The sequence below is a fragment of the Clinocottus analis genome, unplaced genomic scaffold (assembly GCF_023055335.1).
Source record: "Clinocottus analis isolate CAN_PGR_092001 unplaced genomic scaffold, fCliAna1.0.p SCAF_26, whole genome shotgun sequence".
In the NCBI taxonomy this organism is placed as follows: Eukaryota; Metazoa; Chordata; class Actinopteri; order Perciformes; family Cottidae; genus Clinocottus; species Clinocottus analis.
Genome location: NW_027175998.1, coordinates 760,001 through 787,907, shown reverse-complemented (window position 1 = coordinate 787,907; position 27,907 = coordinate 760,001). Strand labels below are relative to the sequence as shown.

Below are 27,907 nucleotides of genomic sequence, written 5' to 3'. Positions count from 1 at the left end.
ATGAAGAATATGTTGATGATAATGGTTTTGATGATGGGTGACAGGAAGGCAGATGACAAAAGTAGCCCCTCTCTCAGGTCATATCAATACAAATCTTTTTGATCAGTTCTGCAGTCGTCTTTCTCTGTATTTCCCTCTCTATGTCTCCCTTATCCCTCCATCCACGTATCACTTACTGGATAATCTAATCAAAGGTGTGTGTGTGTGTGTGTGTGTGTGTGTGTGTGTGTGTGTGTGTGTGTGTGTGGGTTTGTGTGGGTGTTAGAAATGCCCCTTTCTCTTTGTCTTGACACTGATATCCAGGGAATGCTCATAGTAGACTTGGAAATAATTATAACAGTCATGTGACATAGTTTTTTTTTTAAATAAAGTGCAGTATGATTGAATAATGGGCTTTTTATTATAACATGCAAAGCTCTGTGACAAACAAACATTTATGATTCTTACAGGTTTAGCACAGCAAGATAATCTTCACTGATGAGTGCTATATTTACGATTTTTGAAGCAAGTAAAAAGCTCACTTTAGGCTATATATAAATGACAGCACGGTCACATGATTTCAGGTCTCCTACACTAAGATAAAGGAGGACAAGTGTGGTCAGGACATTTAGCTGCTTCATTTAGACTCTCATCAGTTACTGCCCTTCAGTTACCGCCCTTTATAAGACACATCAAAGCTTTTAAATTCAACAGATGGATGCTTATGTATTTCATATAGTAGAACAAAACCTCTTTTAAAGGTGCAGTGTGTAGGATTTGGTGGCATCGAGCACTAAGGTTGCAGTTTGCGACCAACTTAAACTGATATTTTTACCACTTCCTGGGGCTTGTCGAATAGCAGTCCATTATCGACTTATCATAAGACTGACGTTTAATGTAACTATTCAGTGAGTGTAGATGGCAATAGACTGAAGACAGCTGTGATTAAATTAGAGTGTAATGTTATCTCCTGAATATGATTTGTGGTGCGTATTCGGATGTGGAGACTGATGGGTGGGGCTGCAGCCTTTTACACAAGATGAGTTCTGCTCCTATATCTCTGCTCAACTTTGAACATGAGCGATAAAAGGCATTCTGAATCTTTTAAATATTTTATATTTATGAGAGAATTAATCTGCATCACAAAAGTGGTTGTTTTGAAATGGTATCATTATTTTGATTCAAGTCAAAGTCAGTCTTTATTTGAAAAGATACATTAAAGCCCTCTAGTTGCCAGGCTAAACATATCACAAAGAAATCTCTTTTTAATACGTCTGAAAGCCAATTGTAGACTGATCACGGAGCTCTTGTCCTTCCTTTAGTCTAACAACTCAGAATGCTGTGCATCAAAAAATAACTTTGGACGTTCACGGTGTGCTGAGCAAAAGGATTGAGGGAGACTGAGGAGTGGTTTAGCTAAGTGTGCGTGTGGGTTGTGAGGGAGGGGGGTGGGGGGGGGGAGTCACAGCTAAACAAGAGAGGGAGAGACGGAGAGGAAGGAAGGGGGACAGAGACAGGCAGAGAGAGAACACTGTTTACTTGTTGACCAGTTAGTCAACATCATACATGAAGATACACGAAGAGGACAATTAACAGAAGACGTCCGTAAAGAAGAGAAGATACAGCTGGTGAATATCTGGATACAACTCTTAGTGTTGGACCTGAAATATCAATTAATTTTCTTTTTCTGACACAAAAGAAGAATGAAGATGTCAAACATGTTTGGGGACCAAAATCTGTAATTGCTGTACAGCACACACACCGACAGCTGCTTCCTTTGGAGTTCAGTTTCAGCCTTTACATCCATAATTCGTACACAGCATCATTTTCTTCATATTTCTGTCAAATTGCATATAAAAAATAAACAAACACAGGCTAAATTTATGTTTACACACACACACACATACGGCTAAAATGTGGTCTTGTGTAAAAGACTTCTTCACCTATGAAACGACTAAGTCAGTGGTAGTGAAGAGCTGGACCATTGGCATCATCAACCGTGCTGTCCAACTCCTCATCATCACTTACTTCATCGGGTGAGTATTTAACTTTATTCTTGTGTATTTCAGGTTTATGCAGTATTTAATTTGGCCAGGTTGGATCAAATAATTACTAGCTGTTATACATACATCATCAAGAGTGTTATCACATAACTGTTAATTATTATTGTATATAGTATATCAATTCAAAATGTTCAAAATTCCAATATTTAACTTTAATCTTTATACACTAACAAAAATATTTAGCTGTCCTGTTATTGAATAATGATGACACATTCTACAAGTTTACAGTTTAGAAGCACTATAAGCATATTATTTGTTTTTATATAACATAAATGTAACTGAAAGTGGGTATTTTTAATTCAAAATAAAAAATAAATAATTATAAATTGATGTTCAGGTTGGCATATATACATTAAAATATGTAAAGGAGTATAAAACTTGCCTCGGACAAATTTGCTCTGACTGTACATTTAAAATCTTGGCACAAATTTCAATTTTTTACAATAATCAATCTTTAAAAAACCTTGTATAAAGGGATTATTTAACAAGAGACAGCTTTAAATTTGAAAAGGACAGAAGAATTGTTAAATTGATATTAATAATTTCTTCCTGTCTGTGATATGTTCTTTTCGGATATAGACATTAAAACTGAAGTTTAAAGTTGTATTGTTGCTGGTATGATGTTGTTATGACCATCATCGGATCATTTATGCTGCAAACTGTGCACAGAAAACATGCCAAAATAGAAGCGGTCCAGGGCGTCAGTGGTAAGCGGCTCAACCTATGGCACACAGCTTGTGCTTACTTGCACCATGAAGCCTTTCACACGTCCGAGGCAATAAGCTGGAGCAGAACCGAAGGGTTTCAATGTGGATTATTGGGTGATGTGAGCAGTTGGCTTTATCCGTTGCTGTCGATCAGTTTATAATAAATTAAGCTGATATTGAGCGCTTTCATCCACAGAGGGGCTCCATCTTCAATTATAAGAAAGTGTTAGCTTGATCAGATAAGGCAGCTGCTGCTGATCGCCAGCTAACGACGCACAAGTCATGGTTAGTACAAGTGGCTAGTTTCCCTTTAGGTTCTGCAAGTGGCAATTTGCAAAATGCTGCCTGTAAATGTTCTCTGGTAGAATAGATGCAGAAGCTTCAGTATCTACAATTAGCTCAAGTACCCGGGAATTTCCTCCGGGCGCTTCATTGTTGACATTACAGGTTATCGAATCAGAAGCTGCAGCCACAACCGTGACATCATCAACACAGTACTTGCAGCAATTGCATTGTTGCAGCTGCATAGGACAGTGTTTCATTATTAGTTAAGTTCTTGTGAGGTCCACAACTGAAGCATCTGCGTCGCTGATGGTTACCATTTGTCTGTTTGCAACTGCTTTAAAAAATGTTTTTTTGAAGCAGTTTGACTTGTAAAAAAAAAACGTGGCATTTTTCACCGCTGCCTAAACATGGCATGCCATGGTCAGGGCTTGTCCAATAAAAAAACTTCTACCTTTTGTAGCATATATATTATAGCGTACCCCTAGTACCTTACCACTCATAGCAAAGTGGACAGGTAACAAGTCTACTACAACAGTTTGCAAGTGTCCCCATATGTACACCCCCATATGTGGACGCACACTTTTGAGAGCCAGATTGCCATTTACTGCACAAGCATAAAGTTTCAATTTTAGTTCAATGTCACATTTTGTGTTATTTTTGTGTGCATGCTTCAGGTGGGTGTTTGTCAATGAGAAGGCCTACCAGGTGAGAGACACAGCTATTGAATCCTCAGTGATGACCAAGGTCAAAGGTTTTGGAATCTACAATAACAAAGTCATGGATGTTGCAGACTATGTCACTCCTACACAGGTATGGATGGGGGGAATAGAAGGATGGATGGATGGATGGGGGATCGATGGCTGGGTGAATGGGTAGATGGATGGATAGATGGATGGATGGATGAATGGATGAATGGATGATGGATGGATGGATGGATGGATGGATGGATGAGCTGGATGGACAGGTGATTAATAGTAGTATACAGTCATGGTTATGTGCTATACAGTATATGTGTTTTTCACAGGGAGCTTCAGTCTTCTGCATCATCACCAAAATGATAACCACAGAGAACCAAGTCCAAGGATACTGTCCTGAGGTCAGTTACTGTCACTACTGCTACTAAAATACTGCAATAAACCTCTACCACCATTGGTAAAATGGATGCAAAGAACGTTACTGGAGAAAACATCCGGACCTTGCTGTCACCGGTGATTTGTAGTTTGGCCTAACCACACAACGTATGCATATGAGGGAGCAAATCCGTATTATGAGATCCCAAAAATGTGTGTGTGTGTGTGTGTGTGTGTGTGTGTGTGTGTGTGTGTGTGTGTGTGTGTGTGTGTGTGTGCGTGCGTGTGTGTGTATCCAGAGTGAGAAGAAGTATAATTGTACACAGGACAGTCACTGCACAAAACACCGTGACAAGTCAGGAAGTTATGGTGAGAACTTCTTTTTGTTTCTTTTTCTTCTCTCAACATATGTGATCAAACTTTTGAACGTAATTGACAACAATAATTTTAAAGATGTTGTTATTATTATTATTATTATTATTATTATTATTATTATTATTATTATCATTATTACATCCATGCATATGCATTGAATTATTAGATTAGCAGTTTTCTAACTGCAAACCAAAAATGAATAAACACATTATAAGATTTTCTTTACTTGCTCAGGAATCCTGACAGGGAAATGTGTTCCGTTCAACGCCACCATCAAGATGTGTCAGATAAAAGGATGGTGTCCTGCAGAGATTGACACCATTAAGACGTAAGACGATACTGTGCATGTGATAGAGAGCCATTGTTCAGACCAGTTGGACAGAAATGTGTCCATTGGTAGAAACTGAGCCTGTATATGATAGTAAGCAAACAGAGAAAACTGTTTTGTATATCTGTCCTTTCTCTTCTTCTATGTCCCTCCTTTTGCCTCTCTTTCAGTACGCCAATGATGGAGGTGGAGAATTTCACCATTTTCATTAAAAATAGCATCCGCTTTCCAACCTTCAACTACACTAAGTATGGCAATTATGATTGTAAATGCCATGATGGTAATGACAATGACATTAAAGTCTGACGTTTTGATTTGATGGTCTGTATGTGTGCAGAGGGAACTTCTTGACAACCATCACTCAGGATTACATACAAAATTGTAACTTTGACATGGTCAACAACACCTACTGCCCCATCTTCAGAGTGGGAGATGTAGTCCGCTACGCACAGCAGAACTTCACCAAGCTGGCAAACAAGGTAGAGTCAGGGTCCGAGTCCAGGCAGATGGCTTACTGGTCTCTCAGAGCTGATCATTACAATGACACAGCATTTCCCCTTCAAAGCTGTGTCAAGGGTGTTTTTTTATGTAGTTAAAATTGGGAACTACACAAACAGTGCGAAAAGGTCTGGTCTCTTGTGATTTAAGTCTGAAGTCAATTTTCGAGTGTAAAAGAGATATTACATCAGAAAACACATTGAGCCCCTGGTCAGTTACCCCTGATGTTCTGGCAGTTGACAACCTCATTTATATATATATCGTTTTACACAAAATTACCATACAATAGCTGCATAAAACCAGTAATAGCAGCAGCCCATGTGTTTTGACAATTCTGTCAGGGGGGAGTGATTGGAATAAAGATCGGCTGGATATGTGATCTGGACAAGTCAGATGACCAGTGTAACCCCTCATACTCATTCACCCGACTGGATGCCATGTCACAGAAGAACGCTGTCTCACCGGGCTACAATTTCAGGTATTGAGCTAACACACTAATGTATATTAGAAACCTTTTTTTGTTATGTTTCCTCAGTATATTTGTGCATGTGAAAAGCCCAAATTATATTAAAAGACAATACCTACCCAGAAAAGCCTGGTCACCCTGCTGCTGGCAAGGGATACAGAAGTACCCTCCATCTTAGCTTCCTTCCTCAGACTTGTACATTCATCCCGTGCACTCCACAAATAATATAGTTTCGTTATTTTCTCGTGTGCTTTTCTTATGTTGCAAAAAACAAACTGCATTTCATTGAGCAACAATGACAATATGATATAACTTTGCCACCTATTGCCATGCAGACATTTCAGGCAAAACCCCTTTCTTCAGCACGTATCCTGGCAATTTCCCAATAAATATACACAGTTAGGGTTAGGTGACTGCAATTATAGGTGTCTGTTTTCTGCTGTTACTTGTCTGAGTTGCTGCCATGGAAAAGGAGGATATCACCTTTTTTGTTGCTAATTTTCCAGATTTTATTATATCATTTTGATAATACGATAAGCTTTCCTATAGCGATAACATTTGATCAAAATTTCCACTTTAACACCAGAAAAATCTAAATATATAAAGTCATATTATTCTGCACTTGAGGAACCCTGACCATGTTGGACAGTCTTTGTGCTTTCCTCTCATGCTTAAATAACTGTATTGACAAGATGTCATCAACACGCGGCCGTATACTGCATCAGCAACATCTTTGAGCTTTTCATATGTGTCTCCGGTTGGAAACTACTGAACCATTCAGTAAAAGAAGCTACTATCACCCTCGTGTTTAACACCTTCATTTATTGATTGTATTCATTGTGTTCATGTTGTATCCGGCTGTTAGAGCTTTTACCATTGTGGTTATTTGCTCTCTGACCCTTTGCATAGTGCTTCTATGCTTTCAAATGTCACATACAAATAATAATTTACTTTATTTCTACACCTAAGCAAATGAGTCTCCTTTGCACCAGTGTGTTTGATCAATAGTGAGGTAATCCATAGGCTTAAAAGTGTTTTTCTTTAAAAAAAAAAAGAAAAAAAAAAAAGATGATGTGATGGTATGATTTCTCTGTCTGGACAGGTTTGCCAAATACTATAAAATGGAGAATGGGACAGACTACCGCACTTTGGTCAAAGCCTATGCTATTAGGTTTGATGTTCTGGTCAATGGAAATGTGAGTATATAATAATGTGTATCAATGTGTATATAATACTTTTAAGTAACAAAGAATGAAGAGATATGAATGTGAATGTAGTTGCTTTGACACCTCAATATGGACTTGTTCCTCTTAATAATGTACAAAAATAAATTGTATGGCACTAGTTGCTTTAGTTGTTTCATGCATAATACTTCTACTCCTTTTAACCTCTTGTGTAAGCCTGTTACAAATACCCCACAGAATGGCAGAATAATTGGGACATTGAAATAGTAACCATTGTAACTCCCAACATATCAAATAATGCTGCTTGGCTTGTGCCCATTGGCGTCTAACACCAACCCTCATTTAGCATGTCATACATGCAATAGTTCAGGGTGAACAGAAGTTATTTATTATACTACAATATAGATAGCGTGCTAGTTATACCACTGCTAAGATAAACTACTATTCTTACTCTGTAGGCCGGGAAGTTTAACATGGTCCCTACACTCATCAACATTGTGGCAGCCTTCACGTCAGTAGGAGTGGTGAGATTTACGTATACTTGACAAAACCAGTGTAAAACAGCTCATTCATTTCAAAGTTTTGTGTTTTTTCTCTTATTTTACCTCTGTTTTTGAGTATTATCTCATGACAAGTTGATCTTTGCTGTGTAAACATCTGAAATGTGGTGCTACTGTCTACTCTTGCTTTGTTGAATGCCTAATGAATGAAGGTGATTATTAATTTTTATTATTATTATTATTATTATTATTATTATTATCATCATCATCTAGGGCACTGTGTTGTGTGACATCATACTGCTGAACTTCCTGAAAGGAGCAGAGCAGTACAAGGCCAAGAAATTTGAAGAGGTAAAAGACCTGCTCTTTCTTATTAGGGTTGATTATCATAAATATGCTTCACATATTTTAGCTAGGTAGAGGCAGTGAAATCTCAGCCTTTAAAGTTGTTGCATGAGTCCAATATTCACTCCTCTTTTACCTCTGTTTTGGGCTCCACTATGAGCACCAGTTAGTCTCCACTGTGTTCATTTGCAGTTTGGTGCTGAGCAGGAAGTGTACAGAAGACTTTTAGAGCTTTTTCACAGGAAACCCCTGCCTGCTAGGCTAAAAGGCTCTGGATAGAGAGGGGAAGCAGAGTCGGGAGCTAATTCTCTACAGCTTTGTTAATAAAAGCAATACTACATGTTTACTTCAAGTTAGATTTATTCATTTTATCTTTATCTAAACTAGTGATTAATGCAATTCTAACCTCCAAAAGGGCAATAGTTTATGAACTGAAAAAGCAGTATAGGTATACGTTTATGAATAAGGTGAGGGGTGGTAGAATAATGTATTTAATGTATTAAATTAAATAGGACATTGAATTAGATTTCCAGTTTAGATGTACTTCGAGAGGAAAGATAACCAAGTTTTCTGTTTACGGATAACCACCTCTGTTGTGCTTGTGTGTTTTATCACACCACAATACCTTCATTATGGACAATGTTGTAATCAAAACTACCTACACCTTTTAAAGCACACTGGAGCCTGGAGGTGCCCACACACTGACAAATAGTCTTGAGCTTGTGTTCCGCTGGTCTCTTTTCACCGTCAATGGTTGCCATCTTAAAAATTGAAAGGGGGGACCACCAAACTTGTGAAAATAGAGGAATGGGTGGCATATACTTGTATCTAGTGTGAAAGAGAGGGCACACAGAAGCAAGTAAAAGCAGAATCGTGTTTATTTATATTCACTATGAACACATTCTTTAATTTATAAACAAGCCTCAAATATTTTTGTTAAAAAATAATCCTCGGTCTTCATTGTCTGAGACCGAGATGAGGCATTGACCCTTTGAAACCGCCTTGTTCAAAGGGCCAGCTCAAGTCCGTTTTTGGAATCTCTACATTGTATACAGATTGAAATGTGACGTTTAAAGGTTGTTTAAAGTGCGATTTCAATCGGATTCTTACAGATCATATTCCGGCTTCAACTCGGATTTGAAAGTATTGTAGCGACCCTGCGTTAGGAAGTTGCGAGACATTGTCTGGCTTATTGTGTGGTTTATTGGAGAACAACACAACAGGCTACTGTCGGCTGTAGCCTACGCCAAAACAACAGAAACACGCTGAAAACCTCTTCCTCAGAGCGGACATGCTTCACGTCCGCTCTGGGTCGTAGGCTCTCTCCCCCCCGGCCCGTAACACACACACATACAACCCCCCACCTCACCTCACCTCACTTTGCCAATCACAGGCACGCTCATAGGTAGCGAGGATGACTGACAGGCTTCACAGCAACACAGATCATGCAACATTCACTGACCTCCTGAACCCAACAATTACAACAACCCGTCATCTTAACAAGAACACGTATTTCTGTAAATACAACAAGACTTTAAACATAACAGGTTAACATTACTTGTCTCTGAATCGCTCAGCAGAATCCATGTTGCTTGAAGCAGAGTGCTATGGAGAACAACTGAGGAGAACAACACAGTACATGGCACTTACACTTTTATTCTGCTTTGTCTTTCTGCTGCTTGGCCCTCCGTGTACCAATGTACCAATGTACCAATGTTCACCAGCAATTTGACAGTGCATTGTTTAGATGGCAAATGCTTGCTCATCAGAAAGCCATGTCACAAGTTATTGAAACCTATGTTGTTACCGCAGAAAGCCATTCAGGTTTCTTGATGTCTGGACACAAATCTGATTGGATCACTTGCATAAAACAATGTGAACAGTCTGTCTTACGATTTGAGAAACAAGTCAGATTTGCCTGCAGTCTCAACATGGACAAAGTGGTTTAGAGACCAAGGCCAATCTGGAATACTACAACATTGGTATGCAAATCCACCAAACTGGAGGATTTGACAGATGACAATATGTGTAGTAACATACTAAAGAGCAACATGTCTCCCTCTCTCTCGTATACTGTAGGTGTCGGACAGCCCGCTGGATTCCCAAAGCAATGGGTTTTACCGCTCCCAGCTGTCACTCAGACATAGCGAGACCATGATGAGGTCCACTGACTCGGGAGCATTTTCTATTGAACATTACAGCTAAATGGACTTGAGCATGGAGCAGTGGACTGAGAAAGACAGACATGGGTTGGGTTTCTCTCAAAATGTTAATGTTTTTCAACTTTTTTTTGATAGACATTAAAGAAAATCCTGACAAAGTTTTTAAAAAAAAACATGTGAAGAACCTTTAATTAATAATTGCTAAGTTATTCTTAAAAAGTGTCTTTGCATGGTGACACTTTTTGCATGTAACATTGGCTCAGGATTTTCTGAGCAGGAAAAAAGCTGTTTGTGTGTAAAGGAATCTAACATTCGGAATAAATATTTATCTCATCAAACAACTATTGTCTATGTAAAGCTAGAGAGAATTAATACATGAAAAAGAATGACGTTTGTGTGTTGTTGTCAGTGCTCCACCTTGCTTTGTTGACAGTACCGTCGCGGCAATGTGAGCGTGTCCTACTAATAAGCTCACAGCCTCCGCTCTGCACTGCTCTACACTGCTCTGCACTGCTTTCATACAGCGGTTACAGCTGATAACGCCGCCTCAACCGACAGCTTTTAATATTGATGTTTAGCATCCACCCTCCGATTCACCCTCAGGTAAAAGCTGTTAGCTCCATCAGTATGGTTGTGCTGTTAGCATTGTTAGCTACAAGCCAGCGGCTCAGGTGTCGCCATTTTGACAGCCATTGAGAGCCAGTTGAAATGCTTCGAATGGTGTATGTTGCACCTTTGAAAAATTAATTGAACTTGAGAAAGATTTTGGATTTTAGCTCTCTTTGTTTTACAACTTGCATTAAAACTACTGTAATGCATCACAGCTATATGTAGGGCTTTGTGGGAATAAAACGAGAATAAAGACAGATGGCATAAATTAATTCACTCGCTTGGTCTTCTTTATTAACTGTCTTGTGGTCCCTTATCTGATGGATTTACTCGGGGTAATGGAGCTGCGTTGTAGTTTGGTTTGTTAAAAGCAACCATTTTATGATAACAAACTGGATGAAGCTATAACTGTGATGGAGTGCAAGGTATTCCTAATGTGTGTGTGTGTGTGTGTGTGTGTGTGTGTGTGTGTGTGTGTGTGTGTGTGTGTGTGTGAGTGTGTCTGCGTTTGTGTGTGTGTGTGTGTGTGTGTGTGTGTGTGTGTGTGTGTGTGTGTACATGCGTGCGTGTGTGTGTGTGTGTGCGTGTGGATCTATATCAGGGCATGGCTTTGCACAAACCATTGCACTAATGAAAAAATGTGGATATGGGCTTCGTCTCAGATATCTTCACAGCACTGTGTCAGGACTGAAAACATCATTTATCCACAATCATTCTGCTATGAGGAGAATAAAACATGCTAGCTTGTTTGTATTTCTTTAAACCAATCCCAATCATCTTTGGCGGTGCTAAGTATAGGATGCAGTGACAATGACCTTGCAAGATAGCAGAAGGTGAATGCTGCATGAGATATACGGTTAATTGCATCACCATAGCCACTGTCTACATCTGATGAGTCAGACTAGTGCATGCTAGAGCTTTTATTCTCTGCCTTAACAAAATTGGACAGGTTCGGGCCGGGTCAGGATACATTTTCTCAAAATTGGGCCCCTGTCAGAGCTCTAGTTCGTGCCCAAACAGTCTTGTGTGGAGGTAATCAAAAAACTCACCTATGTGGGTGTACAATGTTGAGACCACAAACTCATGTTTACAATATTCACTGAGGTAATAAATGAATAGTGAAGTAGACTTCCATGCAATTGGATTTATGTTTTGCGAGCAGAGGAGTCGGCCCACTGCTGGTCACGAGAGATTATGTAGGTTTTAAAACACTGCTGGATTAGCTTGACCTTTAACCTAAATTCACTCACACTACTCTGCTCCTCTGTGTCCTTGACTGGTTACCAGCTGCAGCATCTGTTTCAAAACATTGCTACTTTGTTACCGTGCTACGAAGATCGGGTCCAATCTACATGCAGGACATGGGTAAAAAACGCACACCCCAGCCTGTTCACTCCACTCGGCTTCTGCTAATCGACTTGTAGTTCCGTCACTGCAAGCTACACTTGCCACTCAACAAAGTCACGACTATTTGCTGTCCTGGCTCTTCAGTGGTGGAATGAGCTCCCAGTTGACATCATGACAGCAGAAAGTCTGTGCCATGTCCGTGAACATCTCAAACAGGATTGGCGACAAGGGACAGCTCTGGTGGTGGCCAACATGTGCATTTAATTTTGTGCTACGACAGTGTTTGAAAGCACATAACTTCCTTATGTGACCACCCCAATATGGCTTTAGACATAAATTGGTTCTACAGGTTGTTGTTTTTTTTTGGATCACTGCTTTTTTTTTTACAGCCAAAAGTAAAGTTGTGTTTGTCATAGTTTATCAAAAAAAACATCAAGTTTTTGTGCTACCACATGGAAGAAAAGCTACACCAATGAGATGGTCCATCAAACTTATAGCAATACTTCTGGGGTTAACTGGAAGCAGGTCGCACACTGTGAAATCCCAGCTAATAAAAACGAGCCAAATTGGTTTTAAAGTGTGACATTTGTATAAGATGTCACAATTCAATTCAGTTTATTTTATATAGCCCAAAATCACAAATACAAAGTTTGCCTCGGAGAACTTTACAACTTGTACACATAACAGCCCTGTCCCAGGACCTCACATCAGATCAGGAAAAACTCCCCAAAATAAAGATAGTAAAAACCCTTTTACAGGTTAAAAAAAATCGAAGAAACCTGAGGAGCATCAGATGAGGAGCCCTCTCCCCAGATGGACACAAGCAATGGATGTCATGTGACCAGAATGAAATAACATAACGGAGGCTTTAAAAAATTATAATATGAATACATAAAGAACAAGAAAATAAAAAAGCATATGTAATCACGTGATGAAGAGGAGGGGATACATATATGGAAGAATGGGGATGTATGACACCTTAAAAAACATGGAAAGAGATATTAGGAAGATGCTGTGGAGACAAAGGAACCTGATTTAATAAAGACAGCTAGACCATGTGACGTCTTCTCATGTTCCTGATGGAGCATCTTATAAAGCCAGGCACAGTGTTATGTATACCCATGTTCAAGAATATTTCCTGTGTGTGCACCGCACCCAAAATACAGGTTTAAACCTGCTGGCTGGCCCATCTTTGTGGAGTTTGCATGTTCTCCCTGTATCATTGTGGGTTTTCCCGGGGTTCTCTGTCCTCTATGAAGGCAAACTAAGGTCATAAATAGAGAGTGCAAATAAGCTCCACGTGAATAATTTACTTAGACCGGCGTTTTTACATCACTCCGCGAGCAAAAGTTGCGCTTGCACGAGTGAACAACAGTCCCTCTCGCAAATTTTTAACCTGCTAGCTTGCTCTCGAAGCTTTACAGTTTTTTTCCGATTGCTAAACGACATTGGGCACAACTGGAGTCACATGTGCAAATCTCTAACTACAGTCTGCACTACCAACAGTCACCTGAGCTAAACAGTTCACATCACCTGCAAAACTCATTCCAAGCAACACAACTCTTAACACATGACTCAAAACACGCTCAGTGCAGCCAAACACTATGCACAACCCTCACTGAGAAAACACACAGTGTCACTCAGAACACACTGCGAGTAAAAACACTAGCATCAAACACCAATACAGAAAATACAAACATCATCATTACAGTTTGAACTATTTCAGTGACTTCATACTAAGTAATATTTTCTTCAAAGAAAAGAGTGACATTCTTTCCAAAATGAGTCATTCTGAGCTCTACCTATATATATTGTAATATATATATATATATATATATATATATATATATATATATATATATATATATATATATATATATATGTGTGTGTGTGTGTGTGTGTGTGTGTGTATGTGTGTGTGTGTGTGTGTGTGTGTGTGTTCACTAACAAGTCTAAAACAAGACACCTGCTTAGACTTTCAGCTGAAATTGCAATCAGCAGTGTTTGAAAGCCACAAGGCTGAAATCTATTCCGTTTTGAATGTGTGGTTCACAGTTTTGACAGCAGTGTGTTAGCATTTCAACAAAGTGCTGTAAATCCACAGTGTTGTGCAGGTTGTGGTTAAAGTCATGGGATAAGTGTGTACAGTTTTGAAAACTGTGTTCAAGCAATGAAAAACAAACTAGAGTTTGGTCCACATGAACTGCTGCTGTGCAGACTGTAGTGAGAATTTTGCACTTGACTCCAGTTGTGCCCACTGTCGTTTAGCAATCGGAAAAAACTGTAAACTGCGTTCGCATATCTGTTGCCTGCAGAATTTCTTTTTGACAGTAAGTGGGCGGACCCAGACACCATCGTATCTTTGCATCTCATTGGACTAAAGTTGCAAGTAGGCAGTAAAAAGCTTTTGTGCATTAAACTTGGGATTCAGTATGAGACATGGCTGACCAAAAACATATAATTGTATGTATGGTTTTATAAATATATATATATATATATATATATATATATATATATATATATATATATATATATGTATATATATATATATATGTATATATATATATATATATATGTATATATATATATATATGTATATATATATATATGCATATATATATATGTGTATATATATATATATGTATATATATATATATGTATATATATATATATGTATATATATGTATATATATATATGTATATATATATATATATATATATATGTATGTATATATATGTATATATATGTATATATATATATATATATATGTATATATATATATATGTATATATATATATACATATATATATATATATATATACACTTATATATTTGTATAGATACACATATAATTGCAAACAATTTGATCAAAAGTAATAACACACCGCTATAGTTTGAAGTAAAAGTTTCAGTTCAACTGATGTAACGTTACTGTGAATAATTAATAAACGAATAAAGTATGCTCGTTAGATCCTCAAAACCAAATTATATCTTATGTTTAACTGCTACGGAGAATTTGGAGCCAGCGGATGATTTCAAAAAGTCCTGCTGGGATTAGGCTGCTCTCGGTGGGTAGCAGAGCGCTGACCGCCTACTGCTGGCAGGGTTTACCTGTCCCACAAGGACCTAAAATCTTTTGCTTTTTGAGTAGGCTGATTCTTGACAAACCGACCACTGATTTCATGCTTAAACAACTAACTTCTCGCCCGGAAAACACCACTTTATGGTGGTGGTGGATGCCAGAGCGGTGCCATCCAGAAAAACTATATTATCAGATAATTGATTTCTAAGGTGTTCTGGGCTTAGTAAAATAACTTCTTGTCAGAGTTCAGCAGTTGCAGGTCATCCAGGTTTTATGTATTTAAGACACGCTTGAAGTTTAACAACCAATGGCATAGCAGTGAAAGTTTATGGAATATTTTCTAATATTATTGCCTAAAGGAAGCATATATAAGGTGAACAAAATTGGTCCAAGCACAGAACCTTGTGGAACTCCATGACAAATGGTAATGGTCATCAAGGCTTCATCGTTTACATATAAAAACTGAGATCGATCTGATGAATAGGACCTAAACCAGCTTAATATGGTACCTTTAATACCAATCCACCGGTTACAGACTACCATGAAGACATGAACATGAAGGTAAAGTAATAGTGCTAGTATATTAAATGTTAAACAGAATTACTTGATCATGCCTATTCTTTTGTATGCATCGCTTCCTCCCATCTCCTATCCTGAACTATCTAACTAAATCCAGGTCATATGTTAGCTCCATATTACTCCTGTTAACCTGTATCCTCAAAACGCCTGACAAACATGACCAGACCAGTGTCATAGGCTAGGTACATACTGCCATCTAGTGGTTAAAATGTTCTAGTCTCTAACTATACACATGGTAATGGTAATGGTCATCAAGGCTTTATCGTTTACATATAAAAACTAAGATCGATCTGATGAATAGGACCTAAACCAGCTTAATGTGGTACCTTTAATACCAATCCACCGGTTACAGACTACCATGAAGACATGAACATGAAGGTAAAGTAATAGTGCTAGTATATTAAATGTTAAACAGAATTACTTGATCATGCCTATTCTTTTGTATGCATCGCTTCCTCCCATCTCCTATCCTGAACTATCTAGCTAAATCCATGTCATATGTTGTTAGCTCCATATTACTCCTGTTAACCTGTATGCTCAAAATGCCTGACAAACATGACCAGACCAGTGTCATAGACTAGGTACATACTGCCATCTAGTGGTTAAAATGTTCTAGTCTCTAACTATACACATACATACATACAAAATAAAAATAATAATAAACTTGCTAAACAGCTCCTATACCAGGTAACATACAGGATGGGTTAAGTGCAGAGGCTTAATCTCACTGTGTGTGCTATACTGTGTACATGTGTGACAATAAAAGTTGATTTGATCTGCTATTAGCTAGGGACTGAGGAGATTGGAGCTAGGCTCCTCCTGCTGCTTTCCACCAGGCTCCTGCTTGACTTCTTATCCAGTCTAATGATCGAGGGCCACATTTATGCAACATTTTAAGCCTGAGCATAGATCCATACTGGCGAGGCTACATAAAAACAGTTCATGTATCACCTCAATTAAATGAAATTCACAGACAGTATTAACACAATAATACCAAGGTTTTTTAGTTCAGTTGGGGTTATTGAGAAGTATTCAGTGTCCTCATTGCAATGGGGGAAAGAAACTGTAAACTGAAATTAAAAGTGTGAAATGTCAGATACAGATTGAACCGTCAATGTGAAAGAAAGGCCCTTCAAAATATGGCTGTCTGTCCCATTATATATGTTAACTGAGATGGAGGCCCAATTTTCACCCCTACAGTCTTGCAGACTTTGAGGCGTGCTCCTGTGAAGTTCTGAGTGTTTAAGGGTGTCCCATTGTCAAATTGTCGAGTGCCTGATGGCTCTGTGGCAGGCATTTTGAGCCATTTATATACCCTTTCCGTAAGTCAGCATTAGATTCTGACTTTGCCTACGGGAATTATCCACAATGCATTTCAACGTGTAGGTTAAACAAGAATGCAGACTTTAAAAAAAAGGTAAACAAAGAAGCAGGTGGGTATTTAGCCTGATAAAATAGCTGTACAACATTATGGATTAAAAATGGAACATAAAAACACATGAATTAGAGGAATGCAAGCAGAAAATAAACATATTTTTTTTACATTCATCAATATATATATATATATATATATATATATATATATATATATATATATATATATATATATATGTATATATATATATATATATTGTGTATAAAATAAATACACAATTGTACACAATATTTTTAAATGTAGTCACGTGATGTTGCAGCAAAGTGCTGTCCCATTAGTGTTCACACAAGTTCAAGCCCTTACAGCCTCTGAGAGTTCATGGCTTGAGGGTTTAGGGTGGAGATTGGGATTAGGCCAGAGTTCTTGATAAAGACTATTGAAGGTACCCACATTCAACTGTTTCCTCATGAACTGTTTCCTCATTGACCTCTGGATAGAAGAAAAAGATATCCTTTATTATTCCCCTTGGGGGGCACTTAACACATCCTTAGAGGACCAATTTGAGGTTTAGACCTTCGGTGTGGGTTTATACTCATAGCCCCAGCTGCCATTTTAATCTCCTGTGTGTGCGTGTGTGTGTGTGTGTGTGTGTGTGTGTGTGTGTGTGTGTGTGTGTGTGTGTGTGTGTGTGTGCGCGCGTGTGCATACATTATAGTAATCATACACGTGCATACACACACACATACACGCGCGCGCACACACACACAAGCATAAATTACTGTGTCAGTGTGCCACATGAGAGGATTAAAATTTCATGTCAGAGACCATTTATGTGCCAACCATGCTTATTGACAATACAAAAATATATTACCAAGGAGTTATTATCTATTGCAGCTCAGTCAACAAGCCTCGGAATGTGTTTTGTTGTGCTGGGGAATACATTTAATCACGATTTAGTGCAATCATGACGTTTACTGTAAGGGGTGGGAGGTCAGGGCTAAAGAAGCAATTGAATACGCGTGCGCTCGATTGACATCCTTGACGTCCAATCAGCGCTATGTTTTTTGCGACAATTCTGCCGTTTAGACCCTGACATTAGAGTTTGTAGTACTGACAAATATGTCGGCCTCTGGAAATCTCTTGGCCATCAATAGTATTGGCATATGAGAACACCTAACTATTGTTTGGGTATTATATTAACTGTATTTTATTCTCTAAAACTTCCGTATTGGTGGTGCGGCCTTTACGACAGGCAAACGCTATTTTAAAGAAGTAAAAAAAAGGCCAAGCAGCTTTCACCCTTAGCTAACAGTTACTGTCCGTGAAGCTAGCTGCGCGTAGTAACATGAGAGCGGACGTGTCCGTATCCGGTTGCCAAACGTTTAACGTCAACGTGTTCCGTAGATTCTGTACTATCTGAGCACTGGGGTAGCTAACCACCACAGCGAGACCCACACAGCTTTCTGGCATCGCTGAATGACTTGTACGGACACTGATGGTCGTAACGTTAAGGAGCTGACCCTGCTGATGCTGCTGATGCTGCTGCCAATGATTATCCCGAGAAAAAAAACACACCGCCGGGACTGACGCGTCCCATTCCCCGTTTGTGGACCCAGAAGGAGCGTAACACCACTCCTCACAGGTGAGGTTAATTGTTAGCATGCTGCCAGCTCGGGCTAACCGGTGGAAACCAGAGTAGCGCTAGCTTACGGTAGCTTCTATTATTGTGATAGTTAACAAATGCTCAAACAGTACACTGAGCCTGACAGTCACACAGACACCACGTATATCCTGAAGCACGACTCGTCTTTGCTTCAGTAAAGCTAGTGTTGCTGCTACTGTGACTCATTGCCGTTAACGCTAACATGAATAATCTACACCCTGCTTTCGTTTAATCACGACGAATCTACTAACGTTAGAGACGGCATTCTATAATGTAAACCGGTCGCTATTATGACATACCGCTAGAAATGAGACGGTAAGTTAGCTCATTGTGCTCCTCGTCCCAGGTCTGTAATGGTATCATTGTCCCCACCCCGGCTTCAATATGACCCGCTATCCAATGGGGGCGAAATGTCTGTCATTTGTAAGCACAGGACGTTTGGCCAAATTCTTTTCCCAAAATCGTCATCAGATATTTGCCTGGCTAAGGACTGTTTTCCCTATTGGCTTGCGGACAATCAAATCAGGATAGACGTGCTCGATGGTGATACCGTTAGCTGTTATATGCACATCGATGTACAGGAGTGGGTCCCCTAATGATCGAGAGAGGACTTCAAGTAACGTGTATGTGATGAAACGTGTACGCGAGCTCAGGGCACATCCGACACACATTGTGAGCATTCATATGGAGTTTGTCGTGCTGCTTGTTTTCAAAGTGTCTGGCACATCTTTTTGGCCGTGCTGAATCGTGTCCACTGAGCTGTCAAACCAATCGCTGCTGTGTCAGTTATCTCTACTATGGGCTTGTGTGAGACCCCGGGAAGCTTTTCTGTTCCAACCGACACTGCGAAATGGCACCAAAATGTAAATCCAAACGTCGAGACTCGTGGTTAGGAAGTGAGGGTTATTGGTGTCATTAGACCGGTTTGGTGCATGCCGCGGTGCTTTCACTGCTGTTGGTGCTGCCGTGACTGCAGCGGGCCCCACACACCCAGCAGGCGTGTGTGTAAGTACAATGCTGTAGGCTCCTTTCTAGATTGGAGAAGGTGCCATTGTATTTGTGGATTGTCTAGCTTTTGCAGCCTTGCAAAATAGAGACTCAGGACAGTCTCTCTGAGATCATATGGAAAGGGCTAATGGTTGAATGAGGAAATATATTATAACTGAAATCTCCACAGGGCTTGAGGAAATGCAAATTAGGTGGTGTCTGTTCAGAATTCTGCTTTGGTGTAGGTTTGAGTAAAGAGAGAGTCTTGATTAGGTAAATATATGATTCTGTGTATAGTAAAACAGTAATGTGATAAGCAGTGATTTATTTGGCAACATATCAAAGCAGATGTATCACTTATTGTATACGGGTGTGTGTCAGTATTGGACATCATGCTGCTTGCTTGGATGTACCAGGTCCATTAGACAGAGTTACAAATCTTTAATTTTGGCCTTGGCATGTCAGATCCTGGCCACCTGCCAACTATTCAGGCAGATGTTGGGTAATAAACTGGAAGCGGTATCCTGTCTTTCAGTTTGTTTGCATGGCAGGGTGCATGTGTTTGGTAACATTGCTTTGTAAAAATCCCCTCTCCACCTAAACACTGAGAGTTAAAGAGATCCCTATTGTAGATAATATTTGGATTGAGGCTACTAATATAAGTCCATGCTAGAAAGTGTGTAACCACAGTCACTGCCTTTTCACGATGGTATGACCAAATGCTCTTGCCCCAAATCAGTTAATCAGCATTTCTGCAATCCATACAAATGAAAATACACATTACTACTAAATGTAGTAAACCAGTCACCAGTTGAACTGCGTGACTAAATGACATGATTATTGATGGGTGATTTGAAAATTGCACAAATTATTACCTCTTAACCCAAATATTTGTTACTGGAATATTTGTTCTTTGTGTAGGTTTTTTTTAAACTTTAAATTTGAGAGGAAATGTGCTGCTTGAGCCTGCGTGCTTCATACTAACTGTATAGAACTGACTTTGCTCATGGTAATATATAGGTGGTGATGAGAAAAACGGTGAAAAAAGCCTCTAAAACATTAGTGCATAACAATAAATCTTTAATCCCTGTGTCTGATGATGAAATTGATCCTTAACTGCAACTCTACTGAAGAACAGTTTTGACTGTCTCATGCACTTTGTAGGCTATTTGGGCTGTACACCTGCTGTCAGATGAGATGTTGTTTATTTTCCTAGACTTTATAAAGTTTTGAAAGGTTATGACATCACCATGAACATCGATACAGATTGAGAAGGAGCGATTTCAGAGAAATGAATGCTGATGGGGCAGCAGTGACCGATTTAAGAAGTGTTGGAAGACGGGTCCATCCGTCATACATGGTCCGAACTGCTGTACTCCTTTGCTTATTAACTAACTCTCTCTAGTCAAACTGCTGAGCTGTGATGAAACAAAGAGGGAGAAGAGACCCATCGTAGCTCTGCTGACACATTGGCACTTTAGAGCAAAAGTGTTTTTGTTGATTACACATACGACACAGTGACATATGAAATGGTTTTGTTAAGAGGATCTCTCGTAGTAAAAGCTGAGTGTACTACTACTACTTCTGACTGTTTTTTTTTTTTCTTCAAATACTGTCGGGTTGAATTGATATGTTACTAACTCAAACAACTTATTTGGAGTAATGAAATGCTTTAAACTACAGCTCTCCATAGTTTCAACTATAGCTTGATCGATTTATTTTAAACTGATGGCGCTATTTTTTAATTGACTTGAAAGGCAATATTGCTCCCTGTTGATGTGTCTACGGTGTACAGAGCAAAACAGTAAGTCGTTTTGAATAAAAGCATCAGCTAAATGAAATGTAATGTAACATATCCACTGATACAACCTTTTTTTTTATATGACCAAGAAAAATCAACTTGAAAAATCCACTGTTGAAAAATGACCTAAAACCTTGAGGTTAACCTGATTACACTGTGGTGGTCAAAGTTCACTGTGATTTCAAACGTTTCTGTCCATACCTTAAGAATATGCAAATTATCAACATGACTGGTTAACGGAGACATACTTACTTATCATACTGATCCAGAGATATCTGATATTGGTTAATATATTAGCCTGGTCAGCCAGTGGTGATGCAGTCTCATGACAATGGAGAAAACGGCTAAATATGCCTGTACCTGTACATTGCATTACAAAATATGTTATGCCATTAGAATATTTAATTTTGACCAAACTGTTGTTCCTCTCCTTTCTACTGTAGGTGCATCTTGACCCACCATCGGATCACTTCTTTTTTTTGACCCAGGACGAACTGTTGAGGTTGATATTCAATACAGCCACTTCTGTGTTTTATCCATGTATCCGAAGCGATCCAAATGAACAGAAAGCCGCTGATCAGCACCTGCTTTCGAGGTCGGAGAAGGATACTTCAAACCTGAAACACTTGAAGTTACCAATGGCCCCAGAAATCTCTAGCTTCCACATTTTTTCACTTTTTTGTTCAGGTCAATTTTAGGACGTTGCTGTGGGAGGGTTTTATCCAAGCCTCAGAATTCTCCGCTGGGGAAGGAAGCAGAGGAAAGGCCCTGGAAGTTCCGGAAGAAGAGGGCAAACTTGCGGCTCGTAACTGGAAGGCTGACAGTTAGCTAACTGACAGTTAGCTAACTAACAGGCGCGGCCGTTCAGTCACACAGTGGAACAAGGAAACCGAAGGGAGGGCTGAGTGCAGGCTGATGTATGAGTTGATATCGTTGTGTATTTACACATAACACGCAGCCTGCAAATTTACCCTTTTTTTTCTTTTCTTTTTTGCTCCTATTCAAACATTTAATTTACATGGATACCAATGGATGTTCTACTGGATTTCCCCCCAGATGTTTTGGAAAGAACCACCACAACACCACCACCTCTTGCTTTTTGTCTTCCAATCACATCCCTGGTGCACTCAGCAGGTGAGGTGGTTTGAATTGGCCACCGGCAGGGTTTAGGGATGCCCCGACACAGGAAAACCAGGCTACTCTACTGGCCCGTTTACAGACTGCTGTTTCTAATATGAGTCCTGGACTGAAAGCAAAGTGTCTTCTCCTCTAACAGAGAGCAACTGCTTGTCACTTTTTATTTGCTTAACCTTTTCTCACAATGCTACAGCTGCACCAGCTGCATATCTCTGGGTGTTAAAAACTTTAGATTGATGTGATCTCAACACTTTTTGCTAGCACAGACTTGGCAACAAACAAGCCCATTGCCCCTTTTAGGTCTTGACTTTTTTTGTAAGCTGAGGAAAGTCATCGTCCCATCCTTTTTTTTCTTCTTTTGTTTTTCACATCATTGGTCTTTCAGCCTCATTTAATTTATTTTCGTTCCTATCAAACCAGACCTACCTCTGCCAACTCTTGTACCTCACTTACCCCCCATCTATGGACCGGTCAAATCCAACTGGACGAGTTCACATCAGGCGCAAGGTTTATCAGTTCAGCTTAGGTTCTCTGTTTGTCAGGATTGGATGGGACTTCCACTGCACCAAATCATTTAAGAAGTGTTTTAATTTAAGGGCCCACATAGTGTTCTTATATCTCAACAACAGCAATCTTTTGTAAATTGTAATCAATTATCAAGTGTTTCAATAAGCCTTCATTCACCTTGCTAGACATCAAGTAGATGTCTTGTTTTTAGACACATTTTACTTGTGTAGAAATTGACCAGGAGGAAGTACCCATTTCTATTGGCTTTCATTAGTAATTGATTGTCATGTTGGGTAAAACAGAGTGAAACTAGTGTTGTGTATTTAACTGCAACTCTTTAAGATAACTCTGTCCAGACACCCCCTCCTCTTAACAATCCGTGGCTTATTTGTTCATTCTGCTTCCCCACCTGTTTTCTGGCTAACGGAAGAAGAAAAAAAGTCTTTTATAGCAGAGCGACTTGTAATCTTATTTTAATCTCACACACATGCACACACACGATCAGGATTGACCTACGACAACAAGCCGCCTTGTCGGTGTTTTGAAGTCCATGTGAACGAGGAAGCCCCTCTCATTTATCCCTCCATCTCTTTTGTATCTGCCCTTTATTTATTTATATAGATATAGATATATATATATATATATATATATATATATATATATATATATATATATATATATATAACTATATATATATAGATATATAGATATATCTATATCTATATATATAGATATATATATGTAGATATATCTCAATAAATAATAATTTCTACCCACAAACTACAAATCTACATCAAAAGGAACATTTAAACTCTGTGTTATAAATTCTACGGAATAGCAGCTGTGGAATAGACACACCTACCACTACACAAAGGAAGTGATGCCAGGTGGCAGCAACAAAAGTGGAGGACGGGGTCCGTCCTCGTCACCTCTGCCCCATACCGTGGTCCCGGCCACCAGACCCCTGAGACCCTCTCGCTACGTCCCGGTGTCGGCAGCCACTTTCTTCCTCGTTGGCTCCACCACGCTCTTTTTCTGCTTCACGTAAGTCGCAACAATGCATTGTCTCACACACATGCAGGCCTGACGATAAGCTATGATTTAAATATCTATTTCATATTGAACTTTAATATAAGGGATAATGGAAAGCAGAGCCTTGTTCTTTTTATGGACAACTGAGTTTGCTTTATTTGATTAGTGATTATTTGACACAAACCTCGATTGTTTTCAGAGTAAGCCCCGGCCTAAGCATACATCTTGCTTTTTATTTCAGCGCTCATGCTTACAACAGCAGCATCACACTCATGAAAGACACAGTCAATAGTTTGGGCCGGGTGTAACACGTCTTTTAAGCTGTAGTTATCAATATTCTTATATTAACAATGGATCTAATGAGAGGTGTTGCTGGTGGTTTGTCACAAACAAATACCACAAACTGCATGTCTTATTGTTTTGGGTTCATGGCCTAAAACTGTAGAAATGTAGAAACACGTGTGAAGCAAATTAATTTGTTTGGCTGTGGGGTGGAAAAGCTTGATTAACCCATCAACATCGGCGGCATACAGCAGCATCCAACAAGGTCCCTACCTTTCTATATTGATGCTGATTGGCTCGTCAGCTCAGGTGTGAAAACGTTGTCCAAATTCCTGCTTGTGACTCGTAACTCCTCACTTCATTGTACATACACAGGTATGACATTTATGAATCCTCACTGTTGAAAATGTTTCCGCACAAATTCTAAACGATGCTAGCAGCGCTAAATGAACCATGCAGGGTGCCACATGCCCATCAAGACTATCTAATATTCATATCCATTGGGGTTAGGTGGCTTGCCCAAGTACACATCAACATAAATCGGATTCTCTGATTGAAGGATGACTTGCTCCCCCACTAAGCCACAGTGCCCAATGCTCATTCAAAATTCGTTTTGGGTGAGTAACAGTGGAGTGATGACAGTTTGAGATGAGAAAGAAAGACATGGAAGGACAATGTTGTGTTAAGGCAATGGTCGATGCCTTAACCCAAGGGTCGGCAACCCGCTGTATGATAAACTAGCCTCATTCATTGCTAGGGTTGCAAAATTCCGGGAATATTCAAAGTTGGAAACTTTCTACGGGAATAAATGGGAATTATCGGGACTTAACAGAAATTATCTGGAAATTTTGGGGTAATTTAACTGTATTTACCTTGTCATAAGGATACATGCATGTAAACATTTATAATACAACTTTTAAAAATGACATTTTTTACTTTTTTTTTTTTTAAATTCCCGAACCAAAATACCCGTGGAAACTTTCCGGAAATTTACCGGAAAATGTCCGCCCTTTTGCAACCCTATTCATTGATTAGTGTGATTTTGGCCCATTATTCCATACAAACTAATTTGGAAGCTTTCGTGGAAACTCTGCTCTTTATTTAGTCCTTTCCAGAGATTTTCTCTTGCATTCAAGTCAGCTGATTGGCTGGGCCATTCTAGCAACTTCATTTTCTTTCTCTAAAACCAATTGAGTTTAGTTGGCCGTTTTTGTTTGGGATCATTCACTTGCTGAGATGTCCAGCCTTGTTTCAGCGGCTGATTTTTATCAAGTCTGTGTACATTTTTCCATTCATCCTTCCTTCAATTATGTGAAGTTTGCCAGAGCCGTGTAACTGTGTCTGAATGACTGCTGCTTCTAGCACTACTATTTTGAGTCACGTCATTTGCGCTGGCCAAAAATCTTGCAACTCTTTTTGTGTGAATTATTTGCATTAAAGTTTGATATTGTAAGATAGCAATATAATATCAAGAATTGTCTTTATTCTTGTTCTATAATTTCTTAAATACAAGAATACCTTATATTTGATATCAAATTACTTATGCGGCTCAGGACACAATTTATTTGGTGGCATAATGGGTCTTTTGGATATAGAAGAGGTGCCTTAAGCGCTAGAAATTTAACCTTTTTGCCTCTTGGAGCTAATTTGACAAAAGAAAAGTGTCTGAGAGCTACTCATAACACAGGTCTATATTGCCAATAGCAAATATAAATTTAGTCTTACTTTTATTGTTTTTAATAATATTTGTGTCACTGCAGTCATCATCTCTATTACAATCATAGCCAAAGGGCTTTTGTGTTTCTTACTCATGAAAATAGTAAATCAATGGCCTGTATGTTTTCTGCGGTGATTGTCAGATGTGGTGTGTGCTTGGTCATTCATGTACTCAACGTGAAAGCGGCATCATTCATTTATTTGGCACCTGATTGGCAAATAACCATTTTAGGTCAGAAAGGGGCGGGATGTTTGTGAATGTGATGTGGTGGAAATGTAAACAGATTTACAAAGTGACTTTGTCTATAAGCTTCTGTACACATTCTCTGAAGCTTTAGCAAACCACTCAGAAACAAGGAGCAATATTCAATATCCTGAGACTGTTTATAATAAAAAATAAATAAGCAGAAAAGATGTGGAATGAGGTGTTTCAATTGTAAACAGGATGTTCAGATGTATCTGCCTCAGTGTGGCCTTCAGCTTCATGAGGGGTGTAATAGAATGTTGTAAGTCAATGATGTTGTCGTTCCTCATCTTCCTGACACCTCTGGAGTGGGTTTGTGTGTTGGAGAAGAACAACCTAGTGTGTGTGTGTGTGTGTGTGTGTGTAGGGAGGGAGGGGGGCAGGGGGTTCTGGGCTTCAGATTAGTGAGGAGAAAATAGGCCAACATCTGTCACTCTGACAAAAGCTCATGATCCACTCTCTCTGCGTCGGTCTCCATGGCGTGTTGGTGTTTGTGTCCCTGCAGTCTCACTTCCTCTCATTGTCTCAATGGTCAATTAACAAAAAGGCAGGCAACCGTTTTCAGAAAAAGGATTTAACACAAAAACATCAAAGTAGCCACCTTAAAGACCAAATCGCAGTAGAACACTTGTAATTATTTGTGTAAATTGGCTTGAGGCTTTTATTTTGAAAAAAATAATTTGCAGAAATATGGGATGCATATTGTGACCAATTAGCAGCAATGCGGTGTTTGCTTTCAAACTGAATCAAATATGTTATTCACACATTGTGTCCATTTGTAGAAATGAAAAACAAAACATGGGAACGGTTAAAACAATACAAAGTAGAATGGTATAGAAAAGACCACCAGCCGCATCCTTTTTAGAGGCTTGGTCGAAGACTGGACTCACTTTGAATCCTCCGGCACTTTCCCAGGTTTGAGTGTATGTAGATGTTTTTGTGATTTTTAGCTCTCTTTAGAATGTCAAACCAACTCTAGATCACCTGGAATCCAATCGAACCCCAGATATCCATATGGAAATCAACTGTTCTTAACAATGTCAGTAATTACCAGTCTGTATGTTAAAGCAGCAATGGCCCAGCAGCCTGTCTTTCAAAAAACACAGCCTCACTTTTAGTACAACTGAAAAATATCTAATATGATAGAATCTTTGTTCTGTTTTTCCTCTGAGTGTCAGCTTCTGTTCTGTGTTCATGTCTTAGGTGTCCGTGGCTCTCCGAGCGTTTCTCAGTAGCTGTGCCCATCTACAATGGAGTCATCTTCCTGTTTGTTCTGGCTAACTTCTGCATGGCCACGTTCATGGACCCCGGCATCTTCCCGAGAGGTCAGTTTGTGGATGGTAGAATATACTACGTATAGTGTGTGTTGTTGGTCATAGGCCACTACCGGTAAATACTGTCTGCAGTATATTGATATTGCTGGTGTTGCAAAAGGTCAGGTTTGCCTTTTAGTTTTATTATTAAAGTTTATACATTCAATAACATGTATTTAAGTAGCCCGATACCACAAAATGTTAACCTCAAAACTCTTAGCATTTTGATAGCCTCAAAAAGATGAAACCGTTCTCCGCTTGTCCAACAGG

The 27,907-nt window shown here is 39.2% G+C and overlaps 2 protein-coding genes across 12 annotated transcripts in view; both read left to right on the top strand.

The window, feature by feature from the left end:
- The first annotated feature begins 1,458 nt into the window (after window positions 1-1,458).
- LOC137794868 (P2X purinoceptor 3-like) lies at window positions 1,459-10,828 on the top strand. Of its 6 annotated transcripts, XM_068591968.1 has the most exons (13): window positions 1,459-1,607; window positions 1,913-2,015; window positions 3,709-3,844; window positions 4,059-4,130; window positions 4,404-4,473; window positions 4,714-4,807; window positions 4,978-5,055; window positions 5,145-5,286; window positions 5,647-5,783; window positions 6,874-6,967; window positions 7,414-7,479; window positions 7,729-7,806; window positions 9,880-10,828. In XM_068591968.1, exons 3-13 carry the CDS (start codon window positions 3,770-3,772, stop codon window positions 10,003-10,005), a joined length of 1,032 nt encoding a protein of 343 aa, XP_068448069.1. In that variant the 5' UTR covers window positions 1,459-1,607; window positions 1,913-2,015; window positions 3,709-3,769; the 3' UTR covers window positions 10,006-10,828. The 6 variants fall into 6 exon arrangements, with proteins under 6 accessions (XP_068448069.1, XP_068448070.1, XP_068448066.1 ...); XM_068591969.1 differs by lacking the exon at window positions 1,913-2,015; XM_068591965.1 differs by having other exon boundaries at window positions 1,459-2,015.
- Window positions 10,829-18,073: 7,245 nt separating this feature from the next.
- The window catches only part of zdhhc5a (zinc finger DHHC-type palmitoyltransferase 5a), a 47,641-nt gene continuing 37,807 nt past the window's right edge, over window positions 18,074-27,907 (top strand). Inside the window, exons 1-5 of one of the 6 annotated variants that reach the window (XM_068591915.1) lie at window positions 18,074-18,597; window positions 21,850-22,001; window positions 22,094-22,540; window positions 23,889-24,094; window positions 27,528-27,649. In XM_068591915.1, the coding sequence (XP_068448016.1) occupies window positions 22,439-22,540; window positions 23,889-24,094; window positions 27,528-27,649 (430 nt within the window). In that variant the 5' untranslated portion in view covers window positions 18,074-18,597; window positions 21,850-22,001; window positions 22,094-22,438. Of the gene's footprint in view, window positions 18,598-21,849; window positions 22,541-23,888; window positions 24,095-27,527; window positions 27,650-27,907 lie in introns of all 6 variants that reach the window. The other 5 variants (XM_068591919.1, XM_068591917.1, XM_068591920.1 and 2 more) reach the window with 5 other exon arrangements.